General features: G+C 32.7%; 1 protein-coding gene across 1 annotated transcript in view; it reads right to left on the bottom strand.

Annotated features, from left to right (window-relative positions):
• The window catches only part of PTH2R (parathyroid hormone 2 receptor), a 108130-nt gene extending 88517 nt beyond the window's left edge, over nucleotides 1-19613 (bottom strand). Inside the window, exon 1 of the mRNA XM_074307697.1 lies at nucleotides 19331-19613. Coding sequence (XP_074163798.1) covers nucleotides 19331-19405 — 75 coding nt within the window. The 5' untranslated portion in view covers nucleotides 19406-19613. The remainder of the gene's footprint in view (nucleotides 1-19330) is intronic.
• Nucleotides 19614-23917: the final 4304 nt, after the last annotated feature.

The raw sequence follows: 23917 nt of genomic DNA, 5'->3' as shown, positions 1-23917 counted from the left end.
AAATAAAGACACCAACCCACACTGTTATATAGAGATGGAGAAGTGTCAGTCTAATCATGTTAAAGAATGCCCCAAATTCCACATGTCAAGTGGAAAGAAGAAAATGAGACATTATTGACAATATTTCAAGAGATTATGGCAAGGAAATTGTTTTTCCTTTGCATTTTCCAGAACTAAGTTCCCAAAAGCCTACTTAAAAAAAAAACCTATCTACTTTAATAAACAATGACTCCTTTTTACTGAAAACATTTTGGAAAATACTGGGTTACCTTTGAGTGTATTGAAACTCACGAATAATTAAAGACTACATAATAAAATGTTATATTTTATCATAATAGCAATAAGGATAATGAATTCTCAGCAAGACATTTTACCAAAATTTACGTGTTTGTGTAGCTCATAAACAGAATTAATAGTCTGTATCACTAAAATTTCTAGGAACACTTAAAATAATACATTGCCTAAGGAGTAAAAAAAAAAAAGGCATGATAAAAAGAAAAATGAGTTCTTGAGTAGGAAAGGGAAGAGTAATTTAGTGATTCCGTAAATACTGAGCAAAATATCCCACAGGTTGGTGTTACTTATATAAAGTTCCATGCCCATGACTTATTTGTATGCTACAAATATATAAAATAAACACAGCCATACTGATTGTTAGAGTTTTGGTAAGTACATAGAAAACTGTTCTTTATTTAGAATATGCTACCAATACAATAATTTTAAGAATATAACATGATTTAAGTGTGCTTAGCCTTTAAATTCATGATTGCTTTTCCTAAAAAAGAATTGAATATGGCTTCCAAATTAAAGAGAGAATCAAAATATCATAGGAATCATTTAATTGATTATATGATTATATCAAGTTATATGTGTCTACAGAAAAAAAATATGTTAATAGCTTTTTAAAAACATGGAATCCTCCAATGAAATAAAAATAGAATTTCTGCTTAATAAATGCAGAATCTTTAATGGACAAGGAATACTAAAGATTGTAGGTACCATGTGTGAATCTTGAGGCTATACTGAGCAGATAGGTAAAAGTAATATCTATAAATATCCTATTCTAATCCAGGAAAGACACCAAAAGCATAAAGGTATTAAAAAGAAGGCTATGGTTGAATACAGGTAGAGAATTACTGGCATCCTAAAGTCAAAACTGAATAAGAACACATTTAAAGCAATTAAAAGCTATGTATTACCGGAATTTAATATAAACTTTGGTACTGTAAATTAGACTTTAACAGCATTAGAAACTCTTCTAGTAAACACTTGTACAATATTCACCTATCTCAGTATCCATCATAGTAAGATAGCTATTGAAAGAATATCATCCCTTCACTTAAAAACAGGAAGATTGATGGACATTCTTAGAACAAATGAGAAATTGGGGGGAAATTACCTTATATAAATATTTTTGGAAAAAAAATCTGACATCACTTTCTTGAGCTATTGCCCAGCCAATGTTGATAAGGGACACATGCCACTGGCTTCATCAAATATGATTGAAAATAGCTGACTACTGCATAGAGTTGATAAGAGAATTATGATCCAAGGAAGGCAGTCAAAAGAGCCTTCTCTATAGTTAGCATGAACTGAATCAATATGTTACCAATGTTTAATCTACCTCATTCCCCATCCTTTGCCTGTAAGTAATGGATTAGTTTTTTTTCTTTGATTTGATCAAAATTTCTGGTTTTCATAATAAATTATTTAAAAAATGAAACTAATGTCTTTCATGCAGTTTTGCTTGGGGAAATAAAAGGATTTTGGATGTTGCATTAGTACTAGGACATTGCCACCAAAATTATAGAAATTATCCATAAGCTATCTAGATTTTATGATCGAAGCAGGTTATTCCAAGAAACAGCAAAATGTATAACACATCTGCACACCATAAAAATTTAGTATCTACTAAATATCCAAGACATGATTTGTACATGAAAAACTCACTATCTTTCAGGTATTAACATACAATAAAACTACCACAAATATCAACCTCAAAATATCTTAGCATATCTAACTTGTGTTCTTTATTAGAATCAGACCTTCATCATGTATCAAAATATTGATCTTATCCAATTGGACACAACACATTCATCAAAGCTTATAAAAACATTTTAATGAATTGGTCACCTTATCAAATATTCATAATATACAACTTTGTAGAATGAAAAGTTTTCAAAATAATGAAATCTAGCAGATTATGTATAATTATGAAGAGAAGGAAGGTGTGTGTCTTTGTTTTGTCATTTTTGTTACTGAAGAGGTTTACTTAGCTAATGAGTTTGTCCTAATGCACTTTTGAACTGCAAAACCCAATCATTTTATTTTCCTGTTCAATATTCCAAGAATGTTAAATATATGTGTGTGTGTGTGTGTGTGTGTAGTAGTTGTAGTAGTAATGTGAGAATTGATCCAAGAATCATTTATCACTATACTTTATAGAAAGAAATAGGAATGAATAAGCAATAACAATAAGCATGATATTTTTATAGTGTTTTAAAGTTTGAAAAGAACATCATGTTTAATGTCTCAGGCAGCTGGTAGCACAGTGTTAGAGCACTGAGCCTGGGGCCAGAAAAATCTGAGTTCAAATTTGACCTTAATTACTTATAAATCTGTGCAAGTAACAACCTTTTTTGCTTCAGTTTCATCAACTGAAAAATGGGGATAATGTCAGGATTGATCTTGCAGGATTGTTGTGAGGATCAAATAAGATGACATTTGTAATGTGCTCAGAACAGTGCCAGAAACAAAGTAAGTACTATATAAATGCTTATTTTCTGCCCCTTCATTTGATATTTGCAACAAACATGTGAAGCAGTGAAGCAGTTATTTTAATCTCCATTTTTCATGTGAGGAAGATAAGGACCAGATAGAGTAAGTGACTTACTCATGGTCACATAGGTAATATCAGAAGCAAGACTAAGGCCAATCCTCTATCTACTGTGTGAACATGCCCCCCTATTTCAAGTCAATCAATAGAACAGCATTTATTTTTAAATATTATTTTTCTTCAATTATATATCAAAGCAATTTTAACATATTTTTAAAAGTTTTGAATTCCAAATTTTATACCTTCTTCCTCTTCCCCATCTCTAAAATATTAAGCAATCTGGTACAGATTATATATGTGCAATCATGTAAAATATTTCCAAATTAATCATTTTGTATAGGAATATATGAAAGGAAAGAAGGAAAGTGTGAAGAAAGAGAGAGATAAGGAGAAGAGAGAAAGTGAAAAAAGTATACTTCAACTTGTAGTCAGACAATATTAGTTCTTTCTCTGGAGACTGTTCGAATGTTTGATCATTAGTCCTTTGGGATTGTTTGGGATCACTGCATTGCTGAGAAGACTTAAGACATTCAAAGTTCTTATTGTACACTATTGCTATTACTGTATTCAGTGTTCTCCTGGTTTTGCTCACTTCACTTAGCATCAAGTCATGTAAGTATTTCCAGGTTTATCTGAAATCATCCTGCTTGTCATTTCTTATAATCCAATAATATTTCATTACAATCACATACCATAACTTGTTCAGCCATTCCCCAATTGATGGGCTTTTGCTCGACTTCTCATTCTTAGCTACCACAAAGAAACCTGCTAAAATATTTTTGTACGAGGAGGTCCTTTTAAAATAAATCTCTTTTGGATAAAAACCTACAATTAATCAACATTTATTAAATGTCAATGGCATACCAGGAACTGGGGTAAGCACTTGGGACACAAAGAAAGACAAAAGACAATTCCTGCTTTAAAAAAAAAGAAGACACATTTTAATGAACTATAGGCTAGCATTTGAACTCATACCTGCACAAAGATCACTTCCATAACATACCCAACTAGGAGATTGCCAATTTGTCCTTTGTTTGTAGAACCTTATGAAAGTATGATTCATTACTACCAAAAACATCTCATTCTTCATGTGGATATTTCTTACATTTCATTAACACTATATTTGGAGTACACAGATTTATAAGGTTAACTTATTATTTCATTTATTGGTCTATCTCTTAATTATATAGTAACCATGGATATGTCATTCATCTGCAAATAGAGTTCACTCTATGGGAAGAACAAATGTTTATTAAGTGGCATTCAGGTACTTTGCTTAGGGATAACTATTATCCCACTTGATCTATAGAATTCCTGTTCCATTGAGATAGCCATCATGACAAGCAAATAGCTTTGGTGAATTATAGGTGTCCATATTTATGCTTCACTTGATAATCAGATTTATGACACATATCATTTGGATACCAGATTCCATAACCAATGGAAGTAGATATGATTTGAGACTATTTTAGTCTCTCACTAAATCTTTCTGAATCATGACTCCATCCAGGAGTTTAGAAATTGACTATTTGAGTCATTTGAAAATCTCTTTGTCTTATTCCCCAGAGTTTAAGTTCAAAAAGAACCAAATTGCTTATATTTACTTAACATGGCAAAAAATGTTAGTTAAAATTTGCATTAAGTGCAATGAGCCCAAACAGGTTTTGTTTGTTTACTCTAAATAAAATACAGAAACATCAAAATTATCTTAATGATTTTGAATAAGTGAACTCAGATTAGTTTAGAAAATTTTAAATTAAAAAAGAAAATTAAAACACAAGGGATTGCATTAAAATGTTGGTCTTATGTAAAGTAGCCTTCATATTCATTTTTACTCAATAGTGTGGTGGGGCTTCCCTATCCTTACTCCCATTCTCAGACGCTTTTCCAATATAACACAAGCCCTGGAAACATTTTGAGCGTATCCACCAATATTCAGCAACAGTCCAAAAACCTCTTTTGTCCAAATTCCACTTCTGTTTTGGAGGTGCTCATAATCAGGTTGGCCACAGGACAAAACTTAAAAGACAATCTGCTAAATTAGAAGTGATAATTAGCATTTGCTGTTTGGAGGCTTCACTTCACAAAATTTACAGATGTTTGAAATGTTGAAGTATAGAAACCCTATTGAAAATTCTGCCAAATAAGAACACTTTTAAAAACTACACACATAAGAAATTTTTTGAGCTTTTAAAAGAAGGGACATCTCTGCAATGAATAGAAATATATTAATTTAGCTGCTTACTCTCTTTGGAAACTGTTGAAAATTTCCTTCAAAGAACAATGGGCAGTAGAGGAAAAGAGATGATTTTTAATATTAGCATGGTTAGGAATTGGTGTTTGTTAAAGACTATTAAAAGCATACACTTTTCTTAAGGATTTTCTTAAGGAAACCAACAAAAATTTTGTATTGCTCATTGTGATGGCATCGAAAGTGCAAGAACTCACTAACTATGGTATTTTGCCATTTTATAAATATGATGGTATATTTTTATGAGAATATCTCCTGATTTTATTTTCAATGTTTTGCTTATAGGCAAACAAATGGTTTTTAAGGGAATGGTAATGCTGTAAATATATATTTTAAAAAACATTGATCTCCTAGCAACGTAAACATAATACTATATTTAAGGGAAATCAAGGAGAGTCTAATATATACACATCCATATAAACATAGGGTAAATAATGGCTAAAAATAATTGGCTTCATGGTAAGCCACTTATTTTTGGGGAGAGGAGGGAGTTTTCCTTCTTTTTATTTTATTTTTAATAATATTTTATTTTTCCAAATACATGCAAAGATAGTTTTCAACATTTATTTTTGTAAAAATTTGCATTCTAAATTTTTCTTTCCCACTCCCTTTATATCTCTACCAACCAAGGCAGCAAGTAATCATAGGCTAAATATGTGCAATCCTTTTAAACATATTTTCATATTTGTCATATTGTTCAAGAAAAATCCTACCTAAAGAGAGAAAAACCACAAGAAAGGAAGAAAAAAAAAAGAAACAAAAAGATGAAAATGCTATGCTCCAGTCTCCATAGTTCTCTGTTTGGTTGTGATTGACATTTTCCAATTCAAGTTTACTGAAATTGCCTTGTTGAGAAGAGCTAAGACTATTACAGTTGACCAGAGTCTAGTTACCATGTATAATGTTCTTTCCTTACTTCATTCAGCACCACTTCATGCAGTTCTTTCCAGGCTTTTCTAGAAGCAGCCTGCTCATCATTTCTTATAAAATAATAATATTCTATTAGATTCATTGAGTCTTTTTCTCAAAATCTACTTGCAAGATGTAACATTCTTAGTTTCTGAATAGGAGCTTGGGGGGGTGTAGGTGGACAAAGATAGAAGTATATAGTAACACTATTGAATGTAAGTGAGAAAGTACATATTATAGGTTGTTTTTAGATATAATGATTCAACACTTTTGAAAAGTTAATTCTAAAAAAAAGATTATATAGAGGTATCAGCCTTTATATAATAACTTTATTTTTTCAGAGTATTGACTTCACTTATAATATATTAGTACATTAATCTTCATAATATCTTTACTAAAATGATATAGAGTAAGGAGAAGAGGAGAAAGTAATTTGTTATATTTAATGAGAAGGTGAATCCTGAACCTGTCTCTTGACACACAACATAGTTTTACTTCAAGAAAAAGTGACAACTTAATAAATACCCAATTCCCTTTAAAATAAAATGGAGAAAATCTCCATGGATATTTACAAAAGCACAACTTCTTAATCAAATAAGTGGAAGAGATGAAAACTATTAAACAACTCAAGAGTTCATCAGGTTCAAATTTCTCATTTTGAATATTTTAAAAAATGAAAAAATTAAAGAGGAGTTGATTTTCCTATGGCTATGGTGGAGAGAAATAGCAGATATAATATTAAAATTTCATAGTATGATGTTGTATCTGTTATATATGTTGAAAATTATACTACATTACTTACTAGTAAAATCATATAAGAGAAAACTTGGAAATGCATAAGTACTATACATTACTTACAAAAGTTAGTTCCAGCTAGAATCTTTTAGGAAAAGGTTTATAGTTTAGCATAATACTTTGGTAGAATGGCAGGCAACTTTCCCTAAATATGTATTTTATTCAGTTTAGCCACCTTAATGCAATTAATCTCTTTTGTTAAATGAGGAAAATTACATGATATTAGACTTCGGTCATTACCACAGTGAGTTTGCTTCATGCATTTTAAGTTTTTTCCCCTTTTTATCTACTTTTCTATCTCACACACACATACGCGCACATACACACACACACACACGTGTGTGTGTGCGTGCACATGTGTGTGTGCATATATAACAGATGTATATACATAACATGTATATGTCATATATATTATATATAAATATATATTTTTATACAAATATAATTATATAGATATAATTACTATAGTATTAGAGCAAACACTGAGGGGGTTCCCTCTTTTTTTCTGATTAATAAATTGCCTAGAAATAAAATTCATTTCATGTGAATAATATTTGGAACAAATTAAATTAAATTGATCAAATTCCTTCTTGATGTTGCCTAGAATTGTGACTGCTGTTATATAAAGAAGAAAATGAAGCCATTTTTGATGATCCTAATACCTAATACCTAATACCTCTATTCTCTCCCTCTCCCCCTCTCTCTCTCCCTCTCTTTCTCCTTTTCCTCCATCTCTCTCTCTCCTTCTCTTTCTCCTTCTTTCCCTCCTCTCCTTCTGCCCCTCTCCCTCTCTCTCTCTTCCTCTCCCCTCTCTCTTTACCAAATTTTGGAGTTTTACCAGTTTCAAATGCCTAAATCTTACAGTGATATATACATTTTAAAAAGTGGAAATTTGAGGGAATTCACATTGGAATTCAGGAACCAAAAATTTGAGTGCATTTCAAAATGTGCCAAATAACAGGATAGTAAAATAATGCTTCTCTGCTCTGGAAGCATTTATTTAGAAAATGAGGGCCATGACTAAAGGGAAATGAGAAAAAAATGTTCATTTTAGAACATTTTATTAAACTACTACTGAGCTATAATTATCAAGCCATAATTATTAGAAAAGTGTTCAGAATAAAGCAATGTGTACAGCTCCTACTGTAGAAACAGCATGTGCAAGATAATTGGACAGAGCATACCCATAACAATTTTGATCATTCACACTGTAGCAACATCATTTGGAAATGAAAAGAGGCTATGTCACACATCTAGGACTATTCAGCTAACTACCTAACCCTTTAACCTTGTAACTTTTTTACATTGATGGTTTTTTTGGGGGGGATTGATTTCTACTGAACATTTATTTATTCTTCATAGTACAGCTTGTGCTTTTTAAAGCTAAGAATATAAAGGTTATAAATTTTAATTAATGATCTGGTTTAGTAATTCCCATTATGTAACATAAGGAGAATAAGGAGAATACTTGTGATCCTTCCAGATATTTCAAGGGATCCTAGGAAAAGATTCTTATTTTCAGAATGAAAAGATACTTTGCTTATGACATTTGATATTTTAAAATAGTATTGCAGCATCTCATCAAAGGACATACCATTCCCCCAGTGAATTTAGCTAGACTTTTTGGCCTTTTTTATGGTGGTGGTGGTGAGAACATGTGAGTCAGTTAGCATGACATGTAGCTAACCTTTGGAGGTGTTCCACTGAACTGCTGGAATTTTCCAATGAAGAATCAGACTCAGAGAAATGGACTACCTTGTTCCAAGTCCTCAGGAACCTCCATTATCAATAATGTAGAGATAAAAGTACCATCCATTTGGTTCCTTGTCTAGGGTTCATGAAGAAATTAAGGTACTATACCAGGTCAGTACAGAAGTAGGAAGCTAATTCTTACTCCACAGAATAAGGTTGGGGTGAATATGAATAGGCTATATGGAGGGGAAAATAGGGAGATAGTTTATAAGATCTCATAAAACAATGCTTTTAGAATTCTCTAGATATACTGAAAGACAGGCAGCATAAAAGTACCATTTTTAAAGGTGAAGTATGACTCATAATATTCTCTAATTTGGATTTCTACAGAGTCTAAGGTAGGTAGAAAAATGGCCTGAAAAAATATTAAAGAAATATCATTTTTGTACACTGCTGATTACTGAAATAACAAACATGTAAAGCTACTTTAAGAAAGGGAAAAGAAATTTTATATTTATGTTTTCTCCCATAATTATCTATATTTGTACAAAAAAAGAAAACAAATGTTAGTTCAAAAATGTCACCCAAAAGGACTCATATGTGTAAAAATGTTTGTAGCATCCCTTTTAATAAAGGAACTGGAAACTGAGTGGATGCCCATAAATTGGAGAATGGCTGAAGAAGTTATGAAATATTATCATTATATAAGAAACAATCAGTAGAATAATTTCAGAAAGTCCTGAGATTACTGATGCTAAGTGAAGTGAGTAGAACCAAGAGAACATTATACACAACAATAAGATTATATAATGACCAATTCTGATAGAAGTGACTCTTTTCAAGTCTTTTCAAGACTCTTTTCCAGTTCCAATGGAGAGAACCATCTGTATTCAAAAAGAGGACTGTTGGGATTGAGTGTGGAACACAATATAGTATTTTCACTTTTTTTGTTTTTTTTTTTTTTTTGCTTGCATTTTGTTTTCTTTCTCATTTCCTTTTATTTTTGATCTGATTTTTCTTGTGTAGCATGATAATTGAAGAAATATGTATAGAAAAATTGCATATGTTTAACATATATTGGATTGCTTGCCATCTAAGAGAGAGGTGAGGAGAAGGGAAGAAGAAAAACATTGAAACAAAAAGTTTTCCAAGGGTGAATGTTAAAAACACTAGTGTATATGTTTTGGAAATAAAAAAGCTTTAAAAATGTAAACCAGTTATCACACAACAGAAAAAAGTTCTTAAAGTCAAAACTTAAATCATTTTTAAATGAAAAATATACTTATTAATATGAGTATGTAATATTAATATTGTAATTAATTATTATAACTATAATTAATATAACAATTATAATTAATAATGACAATGATGCTGTAGTTAGTAGTGTTAATATTATTAATATTTAATAATGTTAATATTGATATCAATTAGATCCAACAAGTATAACAGATTTTTACAGTCATAAGTCAAGAAATGGTTAATTAACATTTATTCTTAATACTTCAGTTCATTAAAAACGCTGATTCAAAATATGACACAATTCCTGAAATGAATGTCAAATTAACACAATGACTCATGTGTACGAAGAGTCATCTTTCTATGTCAGTAACATGCAAAAAAACTTGTTTTACAGGCAGATTACTAAAGGAATTCATGGGCAAACCAGAAAAGGCTGTGTTTCTATGGCAGCAAAGAGGTGGAGGCAAATACCATTGTCATTAAAACTACCATTTTTGCCATTCTCATTTCATGTTTTCTGAAGCATAGAAACATGTAGGTGTTGTTTTATTTTTGCATGTTCATGAGGATACTCCTCAACAGTACTTCATAGCCATAGATTTTACATATCTAGTCCTACTCAGTAGTTATTTCTTTCCTCTAATAATTCTTAAAGCAAGCATTTGCAATTATGGCGCTGTCTTTAATGCATAGTTATTTATATGACAGTTTGTTTTATTAGCTGTCATCTAAAATTTGAAATGGTATAGCTGTTAACTTTACAGACAGAACAAATTGTAGGAAGAATGGTCAGCACACTTGTACTTTCAGCAAGTCAAAGACATAATATCATGACTCAAACTTAACTTGATTCTTTTCTCCACGTGTAAATCAACTCTAAAAAGTTGAGATATGAACTTTCTGCTTGACAGAAAGAATAATACCTAAATGGAGGACATGAAAGAAGATTAAAATGAATCTGAAGTTATATGAGAGAAAATTGAAGATGAATGTATGAATCATTGTTCATAAAGCAAATGTTCTAGATGATTACTCCTCATAATTTATGCAATTTATAATGTTGCTGAATAACAGAGGGAAGGGCCTTTAGGCTTTGTGCAGATCAATCTAATCTAATCCAATAAACATTAATTAATTGCCTATGACATGCCAGACACTGTGCTAAGTGCTGAGGATACAATAAATAAAAACAGTCCTTGTCCTCAATGAGCTTACAGTAAAAAGTGTTTAAATCAAACCACTCAATGTGCAGATAATGAAAATAAATCTTCATTCTAAATAGACTATTTTCGCTATGACTGCATAGTTCCATAGCCAAGATTAGCATGAAAACCTTTTAAAGCCATATCAATATAAAATTGGGACTTTCAATATTTAGATTCCCAAGTTAAACCTTTCCTTTATAGCTATCCTGAATTTTAAAATTCACATGCAATGCATACAATTTTTGACAAGTGTGATTAATAAATCCCCTGAAGTAGTTGCATGAATTTCAGTTCTTACTATTCAAAATTATGATTATGTAAAATATGGCACTTAGTTCCAACCTAATGAAAATATCAGTACGATTTTGAAAAATTCAACCCCTATCAAAGCATTATTTTTTCATATAAAGCAGAGTCCAGTTATAAAATATGACTAAATTAATAATATTGGGAAGAAGAATGATTTAATGACAGGTAAAAAAAGTATTATTAGTGTAGTTTTGATATTCATGAGAAGCAATGTAGGTATAGTGAATAGAAAGCTTGAAGCTAGTAAGTCATAGGCTACAGTATTGCTTTGGACAATATTACCCCTATGACTGGCTATATGACCCTACACAAAATACTTAACTTTTTGATGCTCTAGGCAACTCTTTAATACTATCCATTGCAGAGAAATTGTCAATTGCATTGGTATAAGCAACTGTAGTATATTAATGTAATTGCAGTGCCATTTCCTATTCTACCATTTGTCTCCTAAACTCAAATTACTCTTCATTTTCATTGGCAGAATTTTTTAGGAAAAGAAATATAAAATAACATTAAAATGGACCCAAGACACTTAAATCTTGTTATTAAATGAAGAAAGGAAACAAGTACTTATTGAGTGCCTACTATGTGTCAGGGATAGTGCTAAGTATTGTACTACATATTACCTCATTTGATCCTCACAACAACTCTAAGAGTTATGGTACTATTATTATTATTTCCATTTTAAGTTAAAGAAATCCAGGCAGACAAAAGTGAGTTGGGCATTTAATGCTCCATCCATTTTTGTTTACCTCTTTAAAAATATTGACTGGAAATGAACATCTGTCCTCTCCTGATGATTAAAAAATAGCAGGTACTAATTATGATAATTGTAAGAAATATTAAATAATTAATTATTATTAAAATATAATTGTAATATAATAAATAATATTTACTAATTACTATAATTGTAACAAATATTAAGGGGGACAACTAGTGTAACTAATCTGGACCAAAAAACATTTCTAGAGTCTTATATATCCTATCTATAACATATAAGCACATTCTCCTTCTAAAGCATCATGTAAGGCATTTTGTAGAGTCATTACTATCATAAAAATAAGCTAAAAAACATATATTTTATCAGTTTAAGTAATATAATTACTGGGCTTATAGTAGTAGTAGTTTAAACTTCTTAGATTGCATTGTATATGCACCTTTTTTTGAAACCATAAAATTCTATATTCTTATTTGGTAGAAGAACCATAGCATATAAAGGCATATAAATACTCCTTAGCTAGATTCTTAAAAAAATGTTACTCATTAATTTTGTTTGGACTTTTAAATGATTTATTGAAAAAGTACATGGGAAAAAAATCAAAACCAGAACTCTCAGTTGTGGGTAATGGCAATAACCTAATTTTAGAAATAGGGCAAAGAGTGTTTTCTTAGGGGCACCAGCATTCCAATAGTGTTCTCATTTAGGAAATGCCAATAAAGATGTTTGAAATGTAATTTGAATTAGAATCTGAATGCAATTTTAAAGATGTAGCAAGCTCATCTTTAATCAATAGACTAGAATGTGCTTGACAGGGCCTATTACTGGGTTTTTTTGATTATTTTCTTTTATTTTTAAGAATTCTGTAGTTTCTTGCAAAAACTTCTCATAAGTTCACCAGCTGCTTTTATTAGGAGATAAGGAAGAATAGAATGGCTAATGTAAATATAATTCATAAACTTTTTGAGCAACACTACATTCAATTTGTTCAAAATAAAATCTATATGTACTTTTTAAATCATTGCTTACATTTACCTAGCTTACATAATAACTTATTAAGGTTTTACAATGTTCTTTCTCTTAAATATTAAAGCTTAACATACATACATGGGGGAACAAGAGTAAAGGAGAATATAAAGTTGAGATGCCTTAACTATTGGGTTGAGATTAAAGAGGAGGGAAATTTAAATCAGGGCAATATTCTCATAAAGTACTGAAGGCTAAGAAAATGGCAATTTTAAAAGTATAGGTTCAGGAGAAGCAAAGCATAAGAAAAGGAAGAATAATAGGTCATTATGGCTAAACAGTAAAATATTAGTTACTAATTAAAGAAATTATAGACAATGGGATATAAGGAAGCTAAAAAATTCAGAAAGTTAGAATTTGAAGGGGCTTATAGTTGATATTAAAATCTCCTTGTGTAAGGGCAGGAAATGGGAAAGAGAAAGATGATGATTCAGGTGATCATCTCCTTGAGAAAGAAGGGAGAATGACAAGTACAAGTATACCATTAGCCAGCATAATTTAGGCTGTGCGGAAATTTTTTCCTCTAAGCTTTATTTGTTTATTTATTGTAAGATTTTCAATAGTATTTCATTTTTTCTAAATACATATAAAGATAGTTTTCAACATTCATTTTTCTAAGACTTTGTGTTCCAAATTTTTTCTCCCATCCTCCCTTACATTTCTTTTCCCTCCCCAAATAGCAAGTAATTTGACATAGGTTTAATATGTGCAATTATTGTAAACATAATTCCATATTTTTATGGTTGTGTGAGGAAAAAGTAGACGAAAAGGAGAAAACTGAGGAAGAAAAACAAAGAAATAAACAACAAAAAAGAAAATCTATGTTTTAATCCATATTAAGTCTCCATAGTTCTCTGTCTGTATGAGGATGGCATTTAGGTGGAAATTTTTGATTGAGTAAATTTAAAAGGACAGATTGCTTTTTAAGGAAAATTAAAAAAAAAAAAAAAAGAAGAGCCTGAAAGTAACAATACGCAGGAAAAAGTCTTCTGATTCTCTTCAGGATGAGAACATCTAGGGGAAAGATCTGCAGCCATGCAATATTGCCAGATGGAAGTTAGGCCTCAATGAAGGCTAATAGATGGAAGAATGAAATCAAAAGTTCCAAATTGAAGGGGAGTGTATTCCCTATGGGACATAAATGTCAGAGAACAAAGTAGAAGAGGATTTCAGGGTTAGAATGAGATATGGATGAAGTAAGGTTGAGGAGGATAGAAATGATAGAATGGTAGGAAAGGATAAGGATAGTTTTCTCCTAAATGATCAATATTTATTAGTACAGAGATAGGAAGAGAAATAGAAGAGTCCAAAGGTATAAATAGTGAGTGGCAAATTAAAAGTGAAGCTAATGTTTCCTAGATATATTGTTGAGAGTGCTGGATTAGGTCTGCTGCTTTTCTTCTTGGATTTAGAGCTGGGCTTAATTTAGGCCTGCCAGGATCAATTGTTTCTGATCTTTCTCTGGGGTATTAAAGTTATCCCATTTCACTGATGTTCGGGGGCAGTGAGGTCAAACTCACATAGAAATAAGTAAATTCTATATAAGGATCCATGAAGACTATTTACAGCCTTAGAAAATTCACATATTAATGTTAAATATTTTACTGCATCTTAATTTTGTTAAATATTTCCCAATTAATTACATTTTGGGCCACAGTGGGCTGTGGCTTTGACATTTCTGTTCTGGGATAAAATAACCTAAGACAGATTAATACAGTAAGTAATGGACTAAACACTTGAATCCTTTATCTTCTTATTTAAAATCCACTATAGAGTGCTGTTTATATAGTGATAATACAGGAATTCTAACTCTCTATATGGGCATAGTAAACTTAAAAGTTGGGGCTGAGAAGACAGGGACAAAGTGATTAACTTTCTTTTAGGGATCTTAAAAGATCAACAATACATGACATACCATATCAACTAATAATTCAGTAACTATACAAAATGATGGCTCCATGAAGTATTACCTGATAGACAACAGGATTTTTGAAATATTGAGTTCTCTTATAGTGTTACTGAGCAAACAATGTATACCATCCTTTCCTTATTTTTCCATACTATGAATTCCACCTGAAAAGAATGATTGGTACACAAAATATCTCTTCTCTTTCCCAGAAAAATAGATGATGCCCTGTTTAAGATAAACACTAGAGAATATGAGCTCTATGAACTTGTTATGGTAATATTTTAATATAATTTGTTTCCTTGCTAATCCTACAAATTATATTTTATGCATTTAAAAAAGATATTCCAAGATATTATTCATAGGCTTCAAACTGTCAAAAAGAACCACAAACCTCTTTTCCCCCAAATTAATTAAGAGCCTTTACTGTAGAAGGTTATAGGTATAATTTCTAACTGGAAACTAGGCCAAAATATTAAAAAAGATAGACTAAAATAGAATTTTCTTTACTTGAAATGGATACAAATTAAGATGGTACTTCAAAGTTAAAATGAAAAAAAAAGTGTAAATTATGCTAGAAGTGAACATATTTTACCCAGACAAAAATAATGTAAATCAGAAACTTGAGCAAAATCCCGATAGCAAAAATAAAAAAGGAAAATAATTGCATAATATTTTGAAGCATAGGAAAGAGAAGGAAAGAACAGGGAAAGAATCAATGATGGTAGAAGCAGGATGCACTGGAGTTTGCTAATTTAAAGTGTGTGGTGGGGGAATAATTGATTAGGCCACAAGGCAATCAGATCCTCACTTAAGATGCTCAATTTTGTCTTTCTTCCTTACTTATTATGAAAACTCACAATTTTAATTCAGTTGTCCCAGCAGTTTCCTTGCAGGGATCGTGATAACTATCTCCAATAGAAAGAGAAATTGTGGTGTACCTTGTGTTCCACTAAAGACTTCTTGAATGAGGGAATGATTTATGAATCAATTTACTATGAATCTGGAGAGTGAGTTGGCCAGATGGACCTTATCACCCCAGGTATGAAGACTAAGTTCTTAGATCAAGGAAAGCTAAATAGTCAGATCCTTCAACAAAAATAATCCTGAAGCACACTATCAATCAATCAATAAACATTTTTTTTAAAAAGCATGTTTAAAAGCAATGTTTTGCAAGCAATGGGCTAAATGCTCAGAATACAAAAAGAGGCAAAGGACAGTTGCTATCCTCAAGGACCTTAAAAATCATGACTGGTAAGTTAAATAAACAAGCATTTATCAATGCTCTATGAGACAAGTAGTATGTTTTGTATTTGGGATAAAAAAAAGGTAAAGGGGGGATGCAACTAAGTGGTACAGTGGATAAAGCACCAGCCCTGAAGTCAGGAGGACCTGAGTTCAAATCTGAACTCAGTCATTTAATAATTTCTGATTATGATGAGTATGATCCTGGGCAAGTCACTTAACCCCAATTGCCTCAGCAAAATAAATAAATGAATGAATGAATAAAACAAACAAATAAATAAATAAACAAACAAACAAACAAATAAATAAATAAATAAATAAATAAAGGTAAAATGAGCAGTCCCACTCCCAGGGAATTCACAATCTACTTATAACTGCAAAGACAAAAGAAAAAAAAAGAAAATCAATAGAGTTATTATAGCTAGAACATTTGGTTGACTTTTCCTTAAAAACTACTTTTTCTTTAGAAAAAATCAGATAAGAACAATTAGGAATCAGAAGGAAACAAAATACAAACACAGAAAATTGTCATTATGATCCATTAAAAGGCTTAGAGAAGGAAAGAAGAAAAACAAGTCAATGACCTTTTGTTAGCTATTCTAAACTAATTCAAGCGCCACACTGGAAAATAAGACCACACTCTTTTTCAATCCCCATTGCACATGAATGTTTGTTTAAAAAGGCTTATATTTTTAAAATCATGAATAAATTGAGAAAGTGCTTCTGTTGGCTCTTTTTCATCTTGATGCTGGAATGAATGAAGCCTTAGCCAACAATAGGTCTAGCTATCACAGACCATCCCTTCCCTCTTCAACTCCCATCCCCAAGGATATAAATTTCTTACAAAAAGATAAATGGATAAAGTCCTAGATGTCATTAGAAAAGAACGAAGACAAACAGACCTTCAGAATTCTAATTACATTTGTCTTTGTATAATAGATAGAAGTCAGGATTGATCAATTGCATAAATGCATTTAAATTCCATTTTGTAAATTCTGTAAACTCTTAGTTTAGCATCCTCAGAAATGTCTCACTTCTCCACAGAGGATGTTCTCAACTCTAATATACTCAACATCTGCTTCTTACAACTTTTTTCATTTTTTATATTAGCATTATAAAATTTTATCAGTCACAGGTTAAGGCATTTTCTGTAAGTCAGTAGGATAATAGAGGTTTTCTTATCTTACATATAATCAAACCAAGGCCCAGAGATATGAAATTATTTGACTACCTACACAATGACAGAGCTGAAATTAGAATTCTAGTCTCCTGATTTTTAGTTTATTAATCTTTACATTTTCTAGATATATTTTTTCCACATAAGAATTCTATATGATCTTTTAGTTAACTATTTGTTATTTTTTTCAGTTATGTTTTCTTGGCAATTATATTGGAATAGTTCACAATTTTCTTTTTTTTAGCTCATTTTACAGTTGAGAAACTGAGTCCCACAATGTTTAGTACTTTGTCCAGGTTCACACAGCTCATCTGGGTCTAAGATCAGGTTTGAACTTATGAATATAAGTCTCTCTGATTCAAAGCCCATTATTCTGTTCACTTAACTGTCCCAGTTTAATATTTAGAATATATTTTTTTTTTCTAAAGGAAAGATCTTTGGTTCAACTTCTCATATCATCATAGATTATTATTTTAAAGATTATTTTAATTCCAGCTGCAAATGGCTAATAGTTTGAAGCAGAAAACACAAATAGCATTTAACTGATGCCTTGCTTTAAAATTCAGTAGCCTACAAGTTATAAAAAAATTTAATCTAAAAACAGAATTCAATTATTAACGCAGAACATTTTAATTGAGCACCCTACTGGGATTTTCTTCTTATTTACTAAAGTAAAGAATATCTCCTTATCACTTTAGAAACATAAAAAAAGTGCACTTGACATTTTTAATAATCCTTTCTTGCAGTTAATTTGCCATATAAACAATCAAATGTGTCTTAGGAAGAAGGTAACATTTCAAAAGAAATGAGAGTCTCATTAGGAAAAAATATGATTTTTAACAATTTTCAAAACCACAGTTTATTGCCTACTCCACTTTCCAGGCAATCTCTGCTATCAGACTCCACTTAGGAACTTTGGTGGCATTATTAAGCCTCAATGAATTCTAAGTTTTCTATCCTTATAAAAATTTTCACTAATTTTTACATAAATATGTGAGAGACAACTGATCTGACTTTTGTTTAAAGCATTAGACTTAAAGCATAGCAGTCAAACAACTTCAAAATCCTCCCCCCATCCTTCAGTTCATAATTTATTAGATTATAAATATGACAATTACTTTAACAGACCATAATAGATCTTCTACAATTATTGGGCTTTTGAAAACTCATCAGAGATTAGAGAACATAATGTCATCAAGCGTGCCTAGTTATCACTGACAAAGATTTATATCAAGAACTAGGAACTGTTTTTCTAAAATAGCAAAGGTGAGTGAAGACACTACATAGGAAAGTAAAGGAGCTCCCTCTACTGCTTTGAGGAGGGAAATGACAAAGAACGGAGGATTAATTTACAATTATTGTAGTTCCCACTTCATAGCCCTTACCAGCACATAAATCACATTCCTCCATAAAGCTCTGGGTTTAAACCTGATATTTTGTCCTGGGCAGGTAATCCAGTTGGCCTATAAATCTGCATGGTAATACCAGGAAACAACAAAGTAAATCCCTAAACTGACCTCTAGGCTCTAGACTATAGCAAAAGTCCTCAATTTAACATGCCACCACTAGAAATAAAACTCGTTTTCCTGACAAGTCTCTCTAATTTTTAGAGAGTGACTATTTGAAAAGGAGAAAAATAATTAAGATTTTAAATAATACCATCACTCTTCCAAACTCCAAGTGATTTCTTTGGATCAGTCATATGCAAGATCTTTGGAATCGCTGTCTCTGGTACTGAAGTTGCCTAAGAAGTGAAATGTTAACTCCCTCATATCCTGCCCTCTCCCCTTCTTTTTCTCCAAGGACTGCTACATAGGACAAGTACTTGGTCAGCACCTGGACAGATCCCAATTCATCACTACTCTCTTGAATGTTTCAATGTTTTCAAGTCCCCAGTTTCCAAAAGACCTTGGAGATTCAAGGATAGGGAGGTAATCCCCTTCTAATAACCCATTCTTTCATCTCCTCTGTCTAAAGTCCATGGGACTGAGGGAATTCCGTGAACAGGCGCTCCCCCCTTACCTGTGCTTTAGTCAGGAGACAGCTGCTGAGGGCCATCCAGCCCCAGAGAAAGGGCAACCCCCGGGGCTTGACCATGGCTAATAGCTAGAGGAGGAGCTCCGCTTCACCACAATCCCGGTTGTTGACAACTTTCTTGACTGTCGTCAAAGTTGTGCTTCCCCCCGGGAGCGCTGCCAGCCCCCCAGTCCTATTGCCAAGAGGGCCAGGGTAGCCGGTGCCCAAGTTTTCTCAGACTGTGGGTAGAGGCGCTGCTTCCCCAGTTGCCTGGGCTCCCTAGTAACTCGCTCTTTGGACCACGTTGTATGCAGCAGAGCCAGTAGCTACTAGCTTGATCTCTCATCTTCCGGGAAACGCATACCCAGGGTTTGTAAACAAGCAAACAGCCTAAAGCTCTGCTTTTGCTGAAATCTAGAAAAAGCCAGCAGAAGGGTGCCTGGGTGGGTGGAAAATGGGGAGGGCGGGAAAGTGTGGCACCCAGTGGATCGCTCCGCAGATCGCCCGCGGGTATTTGGTGCCAGGTAGCTCCACAAACTCTCCTAAATGCCCTTGCCCTCCGGGAGTTCTCTTAGCACCTCAGGCAGTAGACCAGACTGGATTAAGTCAGAAAACTGAGCTGAGACCTCCTCTGGGTGTCCCTCTGCTTTATTTCTCTACTATCACCCTCTCTTCTCAGGGATTGGTCCAGAAAGTTCCCTGAATGACCACACAACCTGCTTAATCACTTGAGGTAGCATGCAGATGCAATTATAAATTGAAATCTTCTAGTAAATCTATATCCTGACTCTCCCAGGCTGTTTAGTTATAGTAGTATCTTAAAGTCCTCTGAATTTTCACATTTCCCTATGCTGTTTAAATATCCCTGATTTCATTGATATGAGTACTCTTCATTACTAGGAAGTAGGTTACAATCTCTCCAAGCTTTAGCTGAAAATTCTCCATATGTAGGGGCATGCAATATAAATAAAAGATGCACTTTCTGGCAGATCAAAGCAATTCTATTGTCAAGAAAGCAGATTTTCTTTTCTAAGGATCAGAAATCAGGAGGTGAGCCAAGATAATAGTAGACATGTCAGATTGGTTGCTGTTTTTGTTTTTTGTTTTTTAATAAATTGGTTTCCCAGCAGCTAACATTGTCTGTAAAACTAATTTTGGGGGAAAATGCTTGGTTCTGATCATCCTCTGTATCTCAAGCAAATAGATTTACCCAAGTACTAATTGCCAGCTATGACATTAAATTTCTCATCAAATCACTAGTCCTGTTAACCAGCCTGCAGAGAATACTGACAGATTGTCATACTGAAAATGTGCGAATAAGGAGGATTGGTTTTAAAGTTTCATAGTCCATTAGGTTTTTGACTACTATGCTGCTGGAATTCTGACCACAAAAAAGGGGGGGTACCTCTTATTTGGAGTTTAAGCATCCATTGTGCTTATGTATGAGTTATATCTAGACAATGAAATTTAACTTCCTTAAATACAGACACATTAAATTGTTTTCTTTATTTCCCTGGGATCAATGAGTCTCTTCAGTATTTATGTCCAAAAGTTTATTAGTAGTGTTCTTTCAATTGAATTGGATCCATCTAAATGCCTGCAAATATTAACTGTGTGGCCTTCATATCATGAAAACAATCCATTTTTCCCTTCCAAATATGTTTGTCTTGTCATCCCTCCTATAAAGGGAATTTTATTAAAACATATAAAATGTTTGTTTTTAAAATGGTAACTGTGTACATTAAGTTAAATTAAATATATTGAAATTAATTTGCTACTGTACTATCTAAGTTCTATAATCTCTTAATAATGTAATATTGCCAATTATCTGGTCTTTTCTTTTTTTTCCCCCATAACTTAGCAATAACTTGGAAAATAGATTTCTTCATATTCCACAATAGTAGAAACTTTTATAGTCTTTCATTTCATTGTCATGTGTGCTCTTTCTCCTATAGTCCTAAACTTGAGGACAATTATTTAATGTTTAATAGTCCTAATACTTGAGATATACTGGAGTAAATTTTCATTTCCTGGTTAGCCCACAAGGATGACTAAAGGAAGAATTGAATGTGAACTCTCAGAGGAGCATGGTAGAAATTGACAAAGGTGAGAAATGGCAAAGGTAATCTGAGATCAGTGACCTTACCCATGATAAGGCAATAACCATGTTAAAACTGTTGACTCTGTGTGGGATGGGTGGTAGATTTCCTTTCCCAAATTAACTAATCAGAGACATCTTCAGGTACAAAAATAAGGTTTTTATCTAGTCCCTGCATGGAGAGACCCAGCACACCCAGGATGTATCCTAGCTCCTGCCATGTGCTCAACCTGACCAACAGGAAATAGAATACTCCTTAAATAGGAAAAGGCCCAAACCTTTTCATTGGATAGACTAAAAGGACATAACCATCCTAGACCAATGCTCACCAATATTATCTGCTTCCCACAAGTCATGAGACTTCCTGTGACTTCATTAACTTCATGTGACTTCTTGCATCCCAGGGTTAAAGGGATCCCTGGAATAGGGATCCATGTGACAGTCTCAAACTGAGAAAACTTTACCCACATGTTCACTTATAGTTACTATTATACATGATATCCTGCTGGATCTAGATAAGATTTCCCAAATGTTCCTATTAAGAGAAAGCATTATGGTGATTGCATTGAGCCCCAGAGTACTACAAATCCTTCTCAATTAAATTCATATGGATGCAACAAAAACAAACATTCAAAGAATATAAAATTAGGTAGAGGAAAGCTAAGATGAAAGAAAAAAAAATTAGTCCTATTTGGACTTTACTTTCTTCACTTGTAAAATGAGGCTTTAAATTAGATAATCCTTACAATTCCTTCCTATTTTAACATTCTGCTAGAAATTTAAAAAAAAAGGGGGGAAATGCCATATATTTTTGGTAAACTGACATTGTTGGGGGTGTGAAACTGTGTTCCCTTTTGATTTGAAAAACTAACACTGAAATTCTGTCCCCTGTGATTCCTGGCCTCCCAAACTCCAGAGAGTCTATGAAAGAATTTGTTTCTCAGGCTGGGCCATTTCTAAGGCAAATCACCCCTACCCATTGATAGCAGGATCTCCATTTAAATTCAGGCTGAAAAAGCCTTCAAAATACTTTTAGTTGGGAGATCTTGATCTGGTCAGCTCAAACTGCCCCCAGCCCCCCTCCAAGATCTGCTTATAAAATAAGTTTCTGCTATCTCATTTCTTTGCAAAATGTCCAAAGTAGCATGCTTTGCTTCTTTGGCACAGCTGCCAGGACCTTGCCTCCTGTGAAGACATTCTCTTCTCAGTGCCAGCCTTCAGTTCCCTAATATGACTTTGCCACTGAATAAGTCAGTTTTTCTAGCAAAGCTTACTTCTCATCCAACAATAAACTTCCATTTTTGCCACCTAAAATTCTTTGGGTTCATGAATTCTTTCATGAAGGACCTGTGCCAACCAAAAGGGGATTCCCACAACTCTCTGACTGCCACTAGAACTCTATCAACATGAGACAAAGAGATATAGGAGAAGAAATAAGAGGAGGGGAAAAGAGATGAGAAAAGAAGAGGATAAAAGGAAATTTTTATTAAAAGTGAAGGGAACAAGAGGGGAAGACAAGGAATGGGAGAGGTAGAGGATGGAAAAAGAAGAGGATGTAGACATATGCAGGGTATCCCAATGGTTTTACTGTAGTTTTTAAAAGCATCTATATTTCTATCATCTGCTTTTTACATCATAATAGTTATCTTAGTAATTTCCCCTTTGCCCTTCCACATAAAAAACAGTATATTTGGGGCAGCTAGGTAATGCAGTAGAAAGAACTCTAGCCCTGAAGTCAGGAAGACCTCAGTTCAAATCTGACCTCAGACACTTAACACTTAATACTTCCTAGCTGTGTGACCCTGGACAAGTCATTTAACCTCAATTGCCTCAGCCAAAAAAATAGTATACTTAATAATAAAGTATATAAACTTATCAATATGTTGAAAAAAAATCTGAATGTACAATATGTAATATTTGTGGACCTTCCTTCTCCATGAAGAGGTGGGTTAGTGGTATCATTTGAATTCTGCTTAATCTTAAGAAAATTTTTATATTCACTTTTGGTTTTTTGTTGTGAGATTTTTACTTTCCATTTATATAGCTGTAGTCATTGTGTATATGTGGGACAGGGACAGTATTATCCACAAAAACAATCAGAGATTTTCAGAGAAAGAAAAAGCAAAAAACAATTTATTATGATCTCCCATTTGGCAAGATGTTTGTCAGAGAAAAGCAGGTCTAGCATAAAGTGCAAAACACCAAATTAAATAATCTAAAAGCAGAAGCATTCCCTCACTAAATGCTCCCCCCCCAAGCTGGCCTTTTCTCCCATTGTTTGAGGGAGTCCAGACTTACATTCTAATTTTGGAATTCTGACCCCTAAAGAAAATAAGTCAATAATAATAAGCTCTTAATTTAAATTTCCCTAGAGAACTGACATAAAAGTAAATATGATTCAAAGCCATCATCACCTTTAAAAGAAGTATTTAAATGCAGATTAAGGGATAGTGGGTAATAGGAGGGGATAATCACCTGCAATTTTTGGCTATAGC

The sequence above is a fragment of the Sminthopsis crassicaudata genome, chromosome 3 (assembly GCF_048593235.1).
Source record: "Sminthopsis crassicaudata isolate SCR6 chromosome 3, ASM4859323v1, whole genome shotgun sequence".
Lineage (NCBI taxonomy): Eukaryota > Metazoa > Chordata > Mammalia > Dasyuromorphia > Dasyuridae > Sminthopsis > Sminthopsis crassicaudata.
Note: the sequence above shows the minus strand (reverse complement) of the source record. Positions and strands in the feature narration are given on the sequence as shown.